At 47.0% G+C, this 18174-nt stretch overlaps 1 protein-coding gene and 1 long non-coding RNA gene across 3 annotated transcripts in view; one reads left to right on the forward strand and one right to left on the reverse strand.

The window, feature by feature from the left end:
• LOC141570507 (uncharacterized) overlaps positions 1–18174 on the reverse strand; it is a 46018-nt gene that overhangs the window by 771 nt on the left and 27073 nt on the right. The window lies entirely within an intron of this gene.
• Positions 761–13325, forward strand: SERPINA11 (serpin family A member 11). Of its 2 annotated transcripts, none has more exons than XM_019745987.2 (5): positions 761–913; positions 4095–4740; positions 7999–8272; positions 11068–11215; positions 12966–13325. In XM_019745987.2, exons 2-5 carry the CDS (start codon positions 4098–4100, stop codon positions 13167–13169), a joined length of 1269 nt encoding a protein of 422 aa, XP_019601546.2. In that variant the 5' UTR covers positions 761–913; positions 4095–4097; the 3' UTR covers positions 13170–13325. The 2 variants fall into 2 exon arrangements, with proteins under 2 accessions (XP_019601546.2, XP_019601529.2); XM_019745970.2 differs by lacking the exon at positions 761–913 and adding an exon at positions 2396–2563.

Raw genomic sequence — 18174 nt, forward strand, 5'->3', positions numbered from 1 at the left:
TTTTTATTATAAATAAGATACATGCTTTTTGTGAGAAATTAGGAAAATACAGAAATCTACAAAGAAGAATATGAAAGTCACCTCAATTCCATCACCTAAAGGTTCGTTCATAAAAAATATTCATTTAGTTCTGGGCTACATTCTAGATCTTGGGGGATACATAGGTGAACAAGAGTCAATATATGGGGCTTTCAGTATAACAGGAAAGAAGATTTTGCTCTATTTTCTGAATTTCCTTCCAGTCTTTTTTCTGTACATGGACTATATTTATTTAAAGAATCAGTAAAGTACTGAATGGTATGGTGTGGTGGTGGGGGTTTGGCTGGGGAGGCAGACGTATGTTCTGAGTGTGGCCCCACCTGACTAATGTAACAAGCAAGTTATTTAATGTCACGGAGCCTCAGTTTCCCATCTCTAAAGCAGGGATGATTGTGCCTCTGTCACATTCTTTTTTTTTCCTTTTTATTGATCAGTAATTGACGTGCATCACTGTATAAGTTTAAGGTGCACAGCATGAGCATTTCAGTTACACATATTTTGCAATGGTGACCACAAGAGGTTTAGTTAACATCTTGCATTCTTATTGTGAGGGTCTTCCTCAAAGACCAGTGCCTGAAACACACAAAACACCCCTGATGGGTCAGCAGCAACCGCATCACAACCCCCTGCCCTCATCACTGATATCAGACCCTCCTCAAACCCAGCTGGGTCCAGAATCACAATTCACCATTTGTAGGACAGATACTTTGGAAAAAAGGTCCCTTCCTGTTTGCTGCGCGTCGTCTTCACACCGGTTCCAGGAATTGACCTGACAAATATTGACCAGGCTGCTGTGATCTTCAAACAGGATTTTCCTGTGGGTAGGAGGTGGTGCAGTGCTGAAGACCCAGGGCGCCAGCCCAGGCACCTTGCTGTAAGTACCAGAAACAAGGCAGAGGTGGCGGCTGCCTCTCTGTGTCTGTCTGTCTGTCTGTCTCTCTCTATCTCTGTCTCTGTCTCTCTCTCTGTCTCTCTCTCTCTCTCTCTCTCCTCCTTGCTTTGACGGTGGGGATGGGAGAACTAAGCCCCCTGAAAGGAAAAATGTGATGATGTATTTATTGCTTCTAAGGCTGGAACTGGGAACTTCATGAAAACGTGGTCTTCAAAAAACTTTGAGAGGGAAACTCCCAGTATGCCTGGCAGTTAGGCAAGAAAAAAGAACAATAAAACCCGAAGCAAAATGACAACATTGTTATAGCAAATTTACTAGAAACTCTGTTATACGAAAAGGGTCATGCTTCAGAGCCATGGTCTGGACTTTGAATCGTGCTCCTGCCTCTTAACCAGTGTTCGTCTTGACCCTGAGTCTCAGTTTCCCCATATGTACAACAGGGATAATAATACCTGTGTCTCAATGTTCCAATAAGGATTCAGTTAAATGACATGAAGCCAGTATCTCTCCACAAGGGCACTGCTGGCATTTGGGCAGGACCAGTCTTCATCACATGTGACTGTTCTGGCATTTCCAGAGCTTTCTCTCTCCCACTAAACTCCAGTAGCACCCCCTTCTCCAATCTTTGAGACGATCCAAAGTACCACCCCCCTCTTCACATTCATTCCTCCCTTCGCATTTTAGAACCTCTCTGGTTGGAAACCAGTGATACAATATATCTAATATCCTTACCACAACATAAACAATAAATGGGAATATTATAATTAATTAAGGGAGTTCTTAAGTTTCTCTGGGATCTTTCTGGAAAAGGAAGAAAGACAGAAATTAGGTATAATGACACGAGCGTCAGTAGAAAGGGGTGAAAATTAACACTGAATACTTTCCCTGTACCAGGTGCTTTATACATTGTGTGTCCTGTAATCCTTAAGTGACCCCATCCCAAGAAGGCAGGCATTGTGATTTGCATTTTACAAGTGGGGACACCCCCGCGGTTCAGGGGGGTTCCTTTGCACAGCATGACAGTGAGTTACTGCAGAGCCTTACTTCAAACCCAGGCCCCCTGCTTACAATCCAGTCCTCTTTGGGAAATAGGCCCTTCTGCAAGTCTGGGAATTCTTGGGGTGCAGCATGGTAGAAAATGGATAAAAAGAATAAACTAGAAATAGTTTTGTCATAGTTGTATTTCTTATTTTCCCCAGGAGCAGATCACTTTTTAAATTGTTCTACTTCTTCCAAACCTCCCCTCAAAAGAATTTTCAGCGTGAGTGGAAACTGTACTAAGCGAGCCCACTGCAAGCTGTGGTGGGTGGAGGCACTGGCCTTGGGACATGGCCTGGAGAACTTTGACCAGCAAACGAGTTACAACATAACTGATAATGAGGTTACATTCATCCCTCCTGACAACTGGCCTTTGGGGTTTGGCAGGGTATTTAGGGCACCAGGTACCATGAACGGTCTGCAAAAATATGATCTCTCCCACACGACCACAGCGTGTGTACTCGCTCCAGAAGCCACTGGTTTGGGCAACAGGTATTCAAGGTGCTAATTAAGACACAAACATTATCAGGACAAACAAGGATGGGATGGTCATCAGGGGAACAGCTGCTGTGGAACGGGCCAGGGGAAGGAAAGGTCAGTGCTGAAGGGAGCAGAGGGACGATACTCTCCTTACGGGGGACATCAAGGTGGGCTCTGAGTGGCAATGTGGCGGTGTGTGCTCTGTGCTCACGTGAGGATGTGTTTAAGGGAAAGTGGGTCCTAGACAGACACAGAGAGAGCAGAGACGAGCCTTCTCCACAGTGCAGTTCCACCTCAAGCTGGAGCTCATTCCTGGCCCGGAAGCAAGGGGTCTCCTGCCCCCGCATCACCTGGACCCCCTAGAGGTGAATCAGAGGCTTTTCTGGCTCCTTTTATAACTTAAAGCACAATACATAATGTATTGGTTTCCCAGGGTTGTCATAACAAAGTACCACAGATGGGGCAGCTTAAACAACAGAAATTTATGTCTCACAGCTCTGAAGGCTGGAAGTCCAAGATCAAGGAATAGGGAGGACAGGTTCCTTCTGCGGCTGGGGGAAGCCCTGCTCCAGGCCTCTCCCCCAGCTCCTGGTGCAGCTGTCAGCCTTCAGTGCTCCTCTGCCATCCTCTCACATGGCGTTCTCCCAGAGTGTGTGTCTGTGTCCAGATTTCCCCTTTATATAAGGACACGGGCCATGTTGGGTTAGGGCCCATCTCATGATTTCATCTTAACTAATTACATCTCAACGACCCTATTTCCAAACCAGATCACACTCTGAGATACTAGGGGTTAGGACTTTAGCATATGAATTTGGAGGGAACACAATTCAACCCATGACATATCTTTCCCAAATCTCTGCACCAATTAAGATATAGGTTTCAGCCACTGCAGGTGACAAGAGGTCTTCAATATAAGAGGTTTGATGGAGGCAGCGTTGATCTCTCTCTCTCTCATCTTCCCAGGCTCCATCCATCCTCTGGCTTTGCCACCCTTCACGGGCTGCCCTCATACTCAAGGTCCCCGTGGCCGATCACCACAGCCACACTCCCGTGAATGGAAGGCCAAAGATTGCAGGGCTCTCGTCTCACTGAGGGCCTGTCCCAGCAGTTGCATACATCATCCTCTCCCTCCAGTTGGCAAGATTGTAGTTAATGGCCACACCTAAGTGCAAGGGCAGCCAAGCATCATTCGTTGTCACAGGGTCCTGAACAATTGCTCCAGAGTATTGAGTGCCACCACAGTCACTGAATGTTAATGGATGATCGAAAGAACTAGAAAGAAGAAAGAAAACCAAAAGGAAGAGAGGAAGGGAGGAAGGAGGGAGGAAAGAAGACAGGGAAGAAGGAGGGAGGGTCCAGGGAGGGAGGCAGGGAGAAAAGACTATGCAAGCTTTTTTTTTTTATAGCCCGGAGTCCTTTTCTCAATAAAATCTTATAGACGTATCAATACACAAAGCAGGTAAAGGGCGGCTGCTGGGACCGAAGGCTTGGGGGAGAGTGTCTGGAGCCCTGCTTGCTCACCCCCACCTTATCCCCATGCCCCTTCTGTGGGATATAGTCTGGATGTGAGATTTCTTGTGTAAGCAACAAGAAGCCATGACATGATTTACGCAGCAGAGTGATGTGTTGGGCGTCTTGTTTTCAGAGGATGGGGCCAGCACGGCTGTGGCTGCTGGGAGCAGGGATCCTGGTCTCCGTCCACTGCCAGCCCTTTCCTGCCCATGGAGACAAGAGCGTGGGGGTGCCTCAAGCGCCCAGTGGTCAGCTCTCAGAGCCAGCCCCCGCCTACCACACCATCACACCCGCCATTACCAACTTTGCTCTGCGTTTGTACAAGCAGCTGGCAGAAGCAACCCCAGGAAACGTCCTCTTCTCTCCGGTGAGCATCTCTACCACCCTGGCGCTCCTCTCTCTTGGGGCCCAAGCTGACACCTCGACTCAGATCCTAGAGGGACTTGGCTTCAACCTCACGGAGACCCCACGAGCCAGCATCCACCAGGGCTTTCAGAGCCTCATCCACACACTTGACCTGCCCAGCCCCAAACTTGAGCTGAAAGTGGGCAACTCTCTGTTCCTGGACAAGCAGCTCAAGCCTCGGCAACACTTTCTGGATAACATCAGGGAGCTGTATGGAGCTTTTGCTTTTTCTGCTAACTTCTCAGATTCTGCTACAACTGGGAGGCACATGAACGACTATGTGAGAAAGCAAACATACGGGCAAGTGGTGGACTGCCTCCAGGAGCTCCCCGAAGACACGCTGATGGTCCTGTTGAATTACATCTTCTTCAAAGGTGAGCCCTGGCTCAGGCAGAATTATTGCCACCTCCACCACCTAAACCCCACCCCAAAAAGCACCTGTCTTTGTAACTACCTCAATATATTGAAATAATGTGCTTATACCACTACTTGATTTATCAATAGTTGGTTTCTCTTGCCCTGTGTTTTTCTATTCCATTTTGATTCTGATTTCTTTGTTATGCACTCAATCTCACTTTTCTATCAGTAATTCATTGTTTAGAAAAATTCTATTTTTGTATATTATCATCTATTTCAAACATACAGAAATACACAGAGAATAACATGAAAACCACCATACATGCCCCCCGTGAAGAATGAACACATATTAACATTTTACCATTTGCTCCAGAGTTTTATTTTTTTTAAGTATGACATTGCAGATACAGTTCAATTTCTTTTTAATGCTTTGCTTGTCCTATTTCCCTCCTTCCATGCCTCCCCAGAGGCTGTGTGACAGTTGCTCAGACTTTCCTTGCTTTTACTGACCTTGACAATTGTGAAGAGTACTGACCAGGCATTTTGCAGAATATACCTCAGTTGGGATGTGTGTGATGTTTTTCCCACGATTGAGACTGGGGTTATGAGACTTGGTGAGGAAAACCACAGAGGTAAGGTGCCATTCTGATCCCATCATGTCAAGGACACATATTATCAGCATGACTTATTAATGTTGATGTTGACCTTGATCCCTTGGCTGAGGTAATAATTGTCAGATTTCTCCACTGGAAAGTTATCCTTTACCTGCCTTTCCGTCCTTTGAAGGAAGTCACTATGTATTATACACATGCATGGAGGAGAGTGTTGTGCTCCAGGTCCCTGAGGGAGAAGAATCTACATCAATTATTGTGAATTTTTGGTTTTATTAGCCCTGCTGATTCTAAGAGAGGATTGAAATTTTCAACTTTGAAATTGTGTGTGTGTGTGTTTGTGTTTGTGTGTGTGTGTGTGTGTGTGAGAGAGAGAGAGAGAGAGTTTCTTATGGCCTATTGTGGAAATGTCTCTAGTGGACAAATTCACATTTTCTTCTGGTCTAGTCCTATTGGTTTCACTAGTTCTATAGTAATTTCTAGGTTGCAGAGTTCCTGTGCTGAGTGAGTAATGCAAACAAAGAAAATAGAGTAGGTGACTCTTTCCCCTCTGGCCTTGGAAATGTGGTGACCTATCCTATCTTATCTCTGGGCTGCTGGGCAGTTTTTCAATCCAGGCTTCCCAGATAAGGAAGGGATTGCCTTTCATAACTCCTGACTATTTGTATAGAGCTCAGTTCCAAGTGTGAGCCTGAGTTTTATCAGGCTGAGTTACCCCTGAGAAGACATTAACCACCACCCCTAAGAGCGGCATATGGATTCTGATAACTCTTGAGCCAGACGATACTAGCTCCAGATCAGAACTATGCATTTTTGGTTTGTTTCTGGAAGCTCTGCTTTTTGTTTTTGAGCTGAGAACTATTTGTTTATTTTTCCATTATTTTATCCAGAATGTGTAAGTGTTTAAGCAGAAAAACACACACAGGTTTTCCTGCCTCCATTCAATCTATGATCCTGACCAGAGGTCTCAAAGGCCTGAGTCTTAATTGTCTTTGATTTTTCAGAGTCTGACACAGGACTAAGTATACCTGAAAAGTTTGCTGAATAAACTATTTCAAGTTAACTTAGGTCTCCTATTTGAGGCCTCCAGGAATGCTATTCATTCATTCATTCATTCATTCATTCATTCATTCATTCATTCAAGATCATATATTAAATACTGACTACATCACAGGAACTGTGCGAGCCTCTAGGGGACATTTATGAACAAGATAGTTTTCTCAGTGTAGCTCACAGTCCCATGAGTTGTAAAAAGGCAATTACATCTCAGTGGGAAAGTGAAGCTCTGCTTGAGTGGGTTTGGGTGCCTGGAGCTCTTAAAAGAGACACTTATCCAGACTGGGGGAGTGAGGGAAGCCTTCCTGGAAGAGAAGGAATCTGGACTGAGACATGAAGAACGAGTTGGATTTACTCAGGCAAAGAAGCTGCAGGAGAGGTGGAGAGACGCTTAGTCAGATTGAAGCAACAGAATGTGCAGAAGTCCGAGCAGAAGAGATATCATTGCATTTTCAGCGACATGAAACAAATTTAGTTTGACTGAAACACAGAACCAACAGGGAAATGCCTGGGGTAGGGGGAGCTGAGAGTTGCAATGAAAAGACAAGCAGGAACTATGTTGAGAATCCTAGACTTTACCCGTAGGACCCCAGGATTACCAGAAAATTTGAAGCAGTGAAGTGACATGACCACATCTCTTTTAGAAAGATCAGTCTGGCTACGATTTGGAAAATGTTTGGAGGGGAGAAAGGGTGGCCGAGTAGAGACAGGTAAGATGTTCTCAAAGTGGTCCAAAGTAAGTAAGACGGTGGCCTTGAATGAAGGTGTGGCTCTGGAGATAGAATCAGAAATACGTGGTCACTGATTGGGTATGGATGCAGGAGACAAGATGAGCCAGCTCCTTGCTTCTACCACCAAGACCACTGCGTTTAAGAGGCCAAGTCAGGAGGTGGTTGTAGGCAGAGACATAAGTAGAAAGGAAAGATACCATACACACGGATAAGATGGTGACCACCAAACTCTGCATTTCTAACTATGACTTAATGGGCTTTTGCATTATATATTACATCTCATTAACTGAATTCTTTCTTTTTTCCAGTTTGACTGCTAGGGAGTTGGGAGGTAGAGGGTGGCTCTCCAGCTTCTCTGTAGACGGTGGTTGTTGTCTAAAGGCATCTTTGTCTAGAGGTCGACTCTGTTTGCAAAGAACCTGAGCTATGGAGCGAGAGTCAGGCCCATCTCCGCTCTGCCACTTCATGGCTCTGCAAATTTGGAATGTTTCCACAAATTCACAGAGATGCAATTTCTAGTCTCTAACATGGAGATCATATCTGTTTAATAGTAATTTTGATGGCGATATAAAGAGATCGTGCCTCACACATGGAAGGTGCTCAGTAGATTGAAATACTACCTTTTTTGCCTCTTGAAAGTTAAGTTGCTCTGAAATGGAACAAAATCCTGGGCTATTAGAGCTCACACTCAGGGACTTGCTCTGGTGGCTGAACCAGACCTCCGTTCTGGCCTCCTGATTCTGTATCCATGCCACTTCTTTGCCTCATACTTATATACCCAAGAGGAAGTCACCAAACGAGTGTGGCTTAGCCTATGTGTGTCAGAGCTGCTCCCTTGGCCTGTGCGCTCATGGTTCTATGCGTTTTGTGTCCTAAGCCAAGTGGAAGCACCCTTTCCATCACTACCAGACCCAGAAGCAAGCGAGCTTCTTTGTGGATGAGAGGACCTCCCTCCGCGTCCCCATGATGCACCAAAAGGAAATGCATAGGTTCTTCTATGACCAGGACATGGCTTGCACCGTCCTCCAGATAGAATACAGCGGGAATGCCCTAGCCCTGCTCATCCTTCCTGACCCGGGGAAAATGGAGCAGGTGGAGGCCACCCTGCAGCCTGAGACCCTGAGGAAATGGGGCCAACTGCTCCTGCCCAGGTAAGTGTCAGAGGGGCACAACTCCTGCAGACCTTGTCCCAGAACCCGAGCAGTTCTTGTCACCTCCAGTTGCAAGAGTCCAACCCCTGGGCTCTTCACCAACTATGTATTCCTGGGTAATTTTTTCACCTTTTGGGCCACAGATTTCCTCCACTATAAAATGAGGCCATGAGAACCACCACATTGGGTCGCTTGGAGGATTCATGGAGTTAATACATAGAGAACACTGGGAGTTCTACCTGGTATATGAGAAGTATTCATGGGGCATTAATCATTATTATCCTTCCTGGCCATATTTCTGCCACTCTCCTTTCCTTTTCCTTCTCCCTTCCCCCAAATAATAATTTACTATTAGAAGGTAGTTAAGTGAAGACATAAAAATCAGAGCAAGGACAATTATTAAAAATAATTATGACACGTGCAGAACAGTGTGTATTTCTTAAAAGTCCATCCTTCTTAATTAAAACATTCCTTGAAGAAATTAAATGCCAAGAAGAGCACTGTAAAACCGAAATGCCAGTTTTATGGGACCTCAGTCCTACCCACTTCTGTCTCACTTGCTTTCTGGTTTGTAGTTTTCTCACAGTAATTTCAGTCTTCTCTGGTTTGCCTTGATCTCCTTCACATGCCAACCCTTTCTTGGGTGTATCTTCCTTTATGAGGTGCTCTGGGATAAATCTGACCTTGAGTTGTAATTACCTAGTGCTGCATAACAGACCACCCCAAAATGGAACGACTTGAAAAAGAACATCTATTATCTCTCTCGAGTCTGTGGGTGGCCCAGACTAGCTGGGCAGTTCTAACCTGGGGTCTCTTCTGTGTTGGGGTCAGATGGCAGCCAGGGCTGGAACATTGAGGCTCCTCCACTCAGGTGTCTGGTGCCTGGGCTAGGGGGTTGGCACAGCTAAGACTGAGCAGGCATCTCTATCTCCATGCAGCATCTCCATGAAGCAAGCTGGGTCTTCTGTGCAGCATCTCAGCCTAGTTGATATTGTTATATGGGAGCTCAGGGCTCCAAGAAGGAGTGTCCCAAAAGACAGGAAGTGAAAACACCTGCTCTCTTAAGGTTGGGCTTGGAAGTATCGCTTCTGCCATATCCTTTTGATCAGAGCAGTCAAAGAACCCACCCAGATTCGAGGGGCAAGGTATAGACCCATCTTTTTTTTTTTTTTAATTGGGGAATATTGGGGAACAGTGTGTTTTTCCAGGACCCTTGACGGCCATCTTTAATCTACTACCACCTAATAGGCGCCAGTCCCCCTCATGCCCACAGGAGCCTTCCCTCAGCACCCCAACATCCCTGAAGTAGCAGAGACAGAAAGGGTGTTTCATGTTTGGGCAGAGATTCAAATACCACAGAAAAGATACAGGTCAAGGACAGAGGCCAGGAAGTACGGAAGTATCCCTGTTGTCTAGAAAGCTCCATAGCTCTCGTCAGTTTCGGATTCCAGTCCTGTAGTCTCAGGCTCCCTCGGGGTGAGCGGGCCCCTTCCCCTCTCAGGAGGAAGCACCGTAGGATTCTAGACCAACAGATTTTCCTTTAGGAAGGGTCTGTTTTGACCTCTCACTTTGACCTTCAAGAAGCAAGACCAACCCAACTTACTTTTCTAAATCTCAGATGCTTCCCATTACCGTTTCTTGTGCCAGCATTATAATATTACAGCAGCATTTTAATGGGTTTTCAGGCATGACAATTTCAGACTGCCAGCTCTCCCTCCATTGGGCTGTGAGGAAGGTTAGGTTGCCTAGGGAAATCACACTTCCTGGGAACTGCTCATTCTGCATTTACGCTGGTTGAACACCTACTCTGTGTTGGGTTGTCCACCAGTACCTTTCTGCTAGCTTCTACTCAAACCCCCTCAATGGTAGGGCCTACGCTCTAAGTGCTGCCTGTTCTCCACCTCCATTTCCTCCTCTTCAGTTTAACCCTCAACTTCCAACTGCCTCCCACTTTATTTAGGCATCTGGACCCTTATACTGCTCCCAGGAGTTAAACTGGCAATGATTCCTGTACCTGAATTAGGGTCTCCAATTTGAATTCTTTGGAGGCAGAAGTTTCCAAACTGGCTATTCATTAACCAGTACTGGGCAGGTGCCCAGTAACTGGCAAACAAAAATTAAGAAGAGTAATCCCAAGAAGAAAAGGACAGCTTTACTCTGTGCCAAAAGAAACTTGCGAACTTAACCCAGCGAATGTGGTGATCTGATGGGAAAGGCATGCCAGTAGCAGGGGGGAGAGTTATTCTACTGATTTCGTGCCCACACTTTACATACACCATCTCTCATCGGATCCCTGAAGCTCAGACAGGTGGGAAATGACAGTGGCATGTGTCACGGTGGTTGCCAATAGATGGATTTAGTATGTAGTTCAGAAGTTTGGCCAACAGAACTTGCTGATGAATCAGATGTAGAGGGAGTGAAATGTGAACCGTATTTATCTTACATGGTTATTACGTGGATCTGATCAGTCAAACTTTGTAGAAACTCTAACCCAAGACCAGACATCTAGAAAGCCCCCCATCAGTGAGCCAGAAATGAAGCTAGATGGCTGAGAACACAGGGTCTTCTCAGATCCAGACACGAGAGGTCTGAAGAGGTCTGTGAAGCGGTCACAAGAGGTCTGTAAGGTCTGAAGAGAAGGGGGTTCTGGGTCATGGAATGTTCCGGCCTAGCAGGTAGTGTCGTGGGAAGACTGGTTCCCTGCACTGTGGGAAACACCCTCCTTCCCAGCGCTCAGGGCAGGAGAAGTACAGGTAAGGAAGTAGCGCCCCTCCGCTGTCTGATTCTCTCTCCAGCCTGTTGGACTTACATTTGCCAAAGTTTTCCATTTCTGGAACATACAACCTGGAAGAAATACTTCCCCACATGGGTCTCACTGACATATTCAACTTGGAAGCTGACTTATCAGGAATCGCTGAGCAGCTCAACAAAACCATCTCCAGGGTAAGGTGGTGAACGTGGATATTATATGTGTGTGGTGGTGGTGGGGGGGGTGGGGGTGTCTTTTCTCCTTTGACAGAAAGTGTTTGTTTGAAAGTCAAGTTCCCCCTTCTTTCTCCTAGCCTGGCTTTTTAATAACACAAACTTTAAGGCTTCTTTTTATGGGCAGCTCCCTTTCCACCTCCCTCTATAATCTTCAGAGCAGGTACACAGAGCCCTGAATCAAGTAGGCCCATATTCGGGGTCACCCACAGAGTCAGAATTTCCCCAGGTGTGGGACTGTTTTGTTTTCACCTCTTATGCTTCCTCCTAGGGCAGGCAGTGAAACTATCTGCCTTTGTTAGAGCCAGAGACACTAACGAGGGCGTGAACAGGAGGTGCAGCCACGAGCCTTGCTGTAGTAACAACCCCAGAATCTCACAGCCTTATCAGAACAGAGGCTTATTTCCTGTTCGTCTACAGGTCAGAGGTGTGTCACCACCATCTGGCTATAGATCTGCATCACATGGCTTCTTCCTTTCAGGACGTTGGTTAAAGGAGAGGACCCTATTTGGGACACGCCATTCCCACAACAGTGGGAAAAAGCAAGAGAAAATGTGCAATGGCTCTTAACACTTCCCATCACGGACAGCCTATGTCAAAGCCACTCACGTGCCACTGGCTAAAACCAGTCCCACCATCAAGACAGACGTCAGTGGGGTGGGTGGGTCTGTGTTCCTCTCCTGCAGGAGGCATCGCTAGTCACAGGGCATGAGTGAGGATCGATAGTCCCTTATAGGAAGGGAGAGTTACTATTGGGGAAGAGTAATGCAATTTTCCACAGGAGGGAAGGCAGCAAAATCCCTTCCCTTCTCTTCAGTTATCCTTTTTGTTCTAGAATAGAGTCAGTGATTGTCATTTGAGTGCTGGCTAGGAATTTCATAATGACAGTATTCTGTCTTTTATTTGGGAAAGACCAGCTGACATTTGGGATGTGAAACCAAGACAGTCAGGATATGATATTGTGTGTGTGCACACGCGTGCATGTGTGTGTGTGTGTGCATACATGCACACTCACGGTGGAGAGGGTGAACAAGAAGGGAAAGAAATTATTTCACCTTTTAAAGAATTTCTCTTCCACAGTGACCTTAAATGCCAGATTTATCTCTTCATGGGGCTCTTTAGAAATGAAAGGGATTGTCAAGGCCAAAGTTTTTCAACTTTTTTAAACCCTCAGAATCCTTTCTTCTTAAGAAGCTGTGTAACAATGAGTTTTGCTTAAAAAGGAATTCTTCTCACAGAGGTCGGTAGAGGGCTCGACACATCAGGCAGCGTGGTCCCACTGAATTCATCTGAAAACCACTGAATTAGGCTGAGCAAGCCATTCAAAAAATGAGAAAACTGCGGCTTAGCGAGGGGCAGTGCAGCTTGCAGCAGCAAAGGGCACTGGGGCCTGGGCCACGTGCACCCCGGTGACCTAAGAGGGTGTTTGCAGCCTGGCTCATGCTCACGGCCCTCAGCCCTGCTCAAGCCCATTTGTCTCCCCATCAGGGAGCAAACGCACCCTCAGGGTGAGCCTCCCAGATATGGCAGAGGGGGAGAAGTGGGGAGAGGGGGGAAGTAAAATACAGGCTGGAGTTTCTTTCTTGGGAGGTGGGCCTGTGAGGCCTGAATGGGGTGCCTCTGCCTCCACCTTAATGCTGCACGAGGTGGAATCTGTGCCCTTGAAGGGCCCTGAGCTGATGCTGTCTGTGCCCCTCCTCTCTCCTTCTAGGTGTCACACAAGGTGGCCATGGACATGAGTGAGCGGGGAACTGAGGCAGGGGCTGCCTCAGGCGTCCTCTCCCAGCCCCAGTCTCTGAACACGACAGCGGCCCCACATGCCCATTTCAACAGGCCCTTCCTGGTGCTGCTCTGGGAGGTGACCACCCAGAGCTTGCTCTTCCTGGGAAAAGTCGTCAACCCAGCTGCAGGGTGACTGGTGGGAGGCCGGGGGCTGGGGGTTGGGCTTGTCTCTCCCCCGCTAAGCAAACAGGAAGCCAGCAGCAGCCGGCATCATGGGCTGCGGTGAGGACGAGTTCCTCAGTGTGCAAAGAGCCTAATAAAGTTGACCTTGGGTTTTGTGAACACTGAACAGCAATGCTTACGAGGAGGGTCCACTCCATTGTAGCCATTTGCTCTACAATCTCCTTGAATCTGGGGTCAACTATGGTTAGAAAGTTGAAAATGAGAACAGCCTCATGTTAAGGCTTTCTGGGAGATCCCCGCCACCACTGTCACCACTGTGGGTCTTTCCCAAGTGTCCACTGGGGAAGCATCCCGAAAAAGGCACAAAGGACATCGGGAGGAATAAGCGTCTCTCCGTTCACAGTGGCCGATGTTGGCTGCACAGCAAAGCGAGGTCATCCTGAAATGTCATTGGCTAATCACCTTCAGTGGAGATGGGTGCCAGGGCAAGGGGCAGGGCGTAGGCCCCACACCATGCCAACTTCCTGAAGAGAAGGTGGTGCGAGGATGGGCCAATCCAACTTGGGAGATCACATACCCACGGGCAACCCCAAGACCAAAGGAAGTGGGAGAGTCAACATGCCCAGCTGGCAATGGGTGTCGCCACATTTTTGGTTAGTGGGATGAATTGAGGGTGGTATTTGATTACAATGGAGCGTCCTTCAGAGGTTGGGAGTCCCACTCCCACAAGTGTGTCCCTCCAGTCTTAAAGAGGCATCTGCCTGAAACTAGTGGCGAAACACAAAGGCATGCCAACTTAGCTGCATGTGTGTACCATGCAGGTGACAATACCCATCCCCACAATGCAGTTGGTGCCAGGACCTTGAGGGTGGCTGTAAGTGGTGCAAGTATAGGGAGAAATCACACACAAAAGCATCATTGGTACGACACCATCCCCCAACACCCACCCCACGTTGGTAAGACCTGAGTTGGAGTTTGAAAATCAGGTGGGTCTTAAATAAAGGCAAAGAGGGTAAGTCAGTCTGGGGGATGGTGGGGGAGACATGCTGTGGGCAAAGGACTCTAGGGAAAGAAAGAAAAGGGTAGATTCCGATAAAACAAGAGCAAACCTGTTTTGCAGCAATAGCAAGTTCATGGAGGGTCACAGTGGAAGGTAATGCTGGAGAGCTACTCGGAGGTAAAAGGATGGAGGCTTTGGCTGTCAGGGGAAAGGCTGTGAACTTTGTCCTGCAGACAATGGGGAGTATCTGGATAAAGTGGTGACTGGGGAAATCATCGGAGAGCCGGGCATGGGTAAGACCAAACCCAGGGTGAGTGGCCGGCAGGCAGGTACTGCATGGTGAGGTCCATCCTAACCACATGCCCCATTCTCATCCTTCCCACATCCCTCCTCCACCAGGCCACTAGCACACGTGATCCCACATCACAGCTAGCACCCCTGGACCCTCTATAACCCCTCCCCACCCTGCCCTACCTGCCTATTGGGTCTGTGGACACCACTTCCCTTATCCAAAAGGAAGGAACTACCGAAGACCCAGCCCACATTCGGAGCAACCTGCCATGCACAATACCCTTCTGTTGCTTTGAACTAAAAATTGAGTAATAACTATATTCAAGCACTTAAAGGTCTGCCCCAATCCTCTCCAGCAGTGGAAATGGCTCCTGCAGAAACAAGTGACTGACTTTCCAGGGGACACACAAGCCAAAAATATTACAGAAGATCCTTAATCAAACATCTTACATTGGGTCAGGCATTCTGGAAGATTCTGAGAGTGGTGTGGGAAACTTGACAAACACCCATCCTCATGGGACTCACAGACTTGCAGAGGAGATGGACATCGAACGCGTACTTATATTAGAGTGTGTGGACAGTCATTATGTGGGCTCCATGTAGGAAATTGGGGCACGCACATTCACCGCTTCAACCAGATTGATTGAACCCCCAGCCTGTGCCAGGTACTGTTTTAGGCCCTGGGAATGGAGACGTGAACAAAACAGACAATAAACTCTGACCTCATGGGGATTGCATTCTAGTGGGGAGAAAGCAGACAGTAAACAAAACAAGTAAGTAAAGTATACACTATAGAAGAGCAGGGAGGTCAAGTTTCCTGTGGACAACAATATACCCAGGAGAGTCCCTATGTTGCATGTGAAAGGGCAGCTAGAACCTCTGATGGTGACCAAGTGGAGTGCTTGGTGGTGAAGCTGGATTGAAGCTGAAGGCTGTAATGTGCTCGCTTTCATCCTATGAAGGGAAACTGTAGCTGGAAGATACCCCTCTGTCATCTCTTCTGTCATCTCAAGGTAGTCAATGGCCTACATGTATTTATTAACTCTCTGCTCTGGCCCAGGCGTGGTGATCATAGAACCACGGAACAACCCCCCTTCGGTCTCCCTCTCTGCGCACCATGTCTCCTTGCAAAAGTACACTGTGCACTTACTATGTCCTGGACACTTATAGGCAGCTGACAGATATCAACAAACTTAGCACTCCCAGCAATCAGGAGAAGTAATTTCTGCTATGTCTCCATCTACAGGTGGGGAAACAAAGGCACGATTTGCTAGCCTATAACAGAGCCTGGATTTGAACCCAGGCTAGAGGGCTCCATAGCTCCTATCCTTGACCTCTCTGCCACACCTCCTCTCAGGAGCACAACTCAAAAGCCACTCTTCCACAGCCTCCTGGCTGCTCCTCTGCAAGGACCTGACTCTCAGGGGCTGGAGGCGGAAGAGCAGGAAGAAACTCCATGAGCAGGAGCATTTGGGGAAGATTACAGGGGAAGCCCCAGAAGCATGGGTGGAAAGTGATGGTTTAAGTAGCACTTAATGCGGGAGGGACGCCCACTCATCTAAGTACTGACATTACCTGAGACCGGACTGGCCCCAAATAAGCAGCATAAACCCTTAACTAACTTAATGCTGTCAGGGGTGATGGGAAGTAGTTTGCCACCTCAAAATAGGCCTTTTTGGGATATTGATTATTTTAAGCTGGTTATTTTTAAGAAACAAAAGACTCAGAAAGAAACTTTGACCCTCCTCCTTACCTACCTAAAGGAATTCAGATAGAAAAACGAGATTAAAGGTTAGCGTAATATAAACTAATTGTGGCAGACAGAGAGGAATCTAACTAAGCCTTTTTGTTCAACTCCCTTCTGTGTCGCATTGTTTGGGGTGGCCCAACAGGAATCTGTCCACCACATCTTTGCTCTTTCTCAGCTACCTGTGAGTTGCCTGCTTCCCCTTGGAAATCCCAGGCACGTGCCTCCCTCTCTTTAGTCCAGATGGCATAGATGCCTCATCTGCCTCATTTGTCCTCAAGAACCACGTTCTTATGGAACCCCCATATGTGCATATGGCATACATTTGGTTATTTTCTTCTGTGAATCTGTCTCATGTCAGTTTGATTATTAGACCAACCAGAAGAACTTAGAAGGGTAGGTGGAAAATTATTTTTCCTCCCCTACAGGGGAAAGTGATGTCACCTGGTGGAATTTCGAGGTAAAGACTCAGAGGTAGGGAAGAAAACAGCTTGGTGAAGGACACAGTATAAAGGTACACAAATTGCGTGTGACACTTTAGTGAGAGGGACCCCAATGTACTCCAAGCTGTGTAGACAGCAGTTTTTTTTTCAGTCTTCCTCCTTTCCTCTTTCCTTGGGGAAGTAAGACTTCTAGATTCTAGCGAATTCTTACACCGTCCCGCTGGTCGGGCGGCCTTGGACTCATTGCTTGATCCCTCTGTGACTCACTTTCTTCTGCAAAATGGAAAGTATAAAACCCATTTTACAGAATTGTTGTGAAAATCATATGAGGTCCTAAGAGTAAAGTGCTGTCGTTATCCAGTAGGTGCTCAATGAACATTTGTGTTTCTTCCCACTCCATCCTTCTGGCTGCCCCAGCCATCGAGGCGTCCTTTATTTCCTCAGAGCACAGCTCATCTCTGGGGAATGTCCAAATCCCAAGTGACCACTGGTGTAGGTGTCAGATCTGACCCCTCCCAGTGAAACCCTGTAGGTAGCTCTTCTTCAAAGCCCAAAGGTGTGGATGGAAATGCTTTGGGCACTTTGCCTGGGCATGAAAGGTTTCATCTGGAAGGCAAGACCATTCTTGCTGCAGGGACATTTGCTATGACATTGTATCGCTAAAAGGAAGTCCCTGGCCCAGGGATCAGGGCTGAAACTGCGGAGGCTCATGTGAGTAAGAGCCCTGGGGCTTTTCTCCACAAAACATCATTGTCAGTGATCAAATACGCTGTTGCTTCTTCCCTCCCTTCTTAAGCTGTCCCTTTCAATCACCTGTGATTTAAGTAAGATTCTTTCCAACTGGAGATTCCAGGTGTATTTATACTCCACTTGGACCTTTTAACCATCTGGAAGAACCGAATCACTTTCACAGTAAGTCAACAGCTACCTAAAATTTATGTTTTTAAAAATCTTGTGATGCTCTCTCCAGTGGGTCTTGAGCCATCTTTTTAATGCTATTGAGGCCCAGATACAGTTATTTTGTCTTCAGTTGCAGGTAACTAGGCTTTGAATGTTGGTCCTAAGCCTCTGGCCAGGAACAGCTTACATGAACTCACAGGACCCCATAGTGAAAAGATCACTGGAGCCATTTGTGTCTGTCATCCCATCTCATAATTCCATGTGTCCCACCGAGCCCATGAAAACTGTCATAAAAATCTCTACTCCCTTCACCCCAGCCAGGAGCAGAGTTGAGAGCTTTAAAGTTGTCTGTGAAAGAGTGGGTCTGTTTCTAGACTCTCTGTTTACTATTCAATGTAAATATTTATCTTCTCTTGTGTCCACACCACACTGTGTTAATCAATGAAGTTGTATAATAAGTCTTGATATTAAGTTAAATCCTCCAGCTTTGTTTTTTAGAGGTATTTGCTTGTTTTGTTTGCTTTTAGTGCTTGTTATGTGGCCCACGCCAGCAGTTCAGGCTAAAGTAGTTGGTGACTCTTTCTATGATCCTTCAGCAGTGCCCTTCCAGATCATATGGCCCCCAATCCACCCA

This window comes from Rhinolophus sinicus, linkage group LG03, assembly GCF_036562045.2.
Source record: "Rhinolophus sinicus isolate RSC01 linkage group LG03, ASM3656204v1, whole genome shotgun sequence".
Lineage (NCBI taxonomy): Eukaryota > Metazoa > Chordata > Mammalia > Chiroptera > Rhinolophidae > Rhinolophus > Rhinolophus sinicus.

Coding starts and splice junctions, on each gene's coding strand:
- SERPINA11 (XM_019745970.2), top strand. CDS start 2,510: ATGGGATGGTCATCAGGGGAACAGCTGCTGTGGAACGGGCCAGGGGAA. Junction 4,741..7,998: donor GAATTACATCTTCTTCAAAG/GTGAGCCCTGGC, acceptor TTGTGTCCTAAG/CCAAGTGGAAGCACCCTTTC. Junction 11,216..12,965: donor TCAACAAAACCATCTCCAGG/GTAAGGTGGTGA, acceptor CTCTCCTTCTAG/GTGTCACACAAGGTGGCCAT.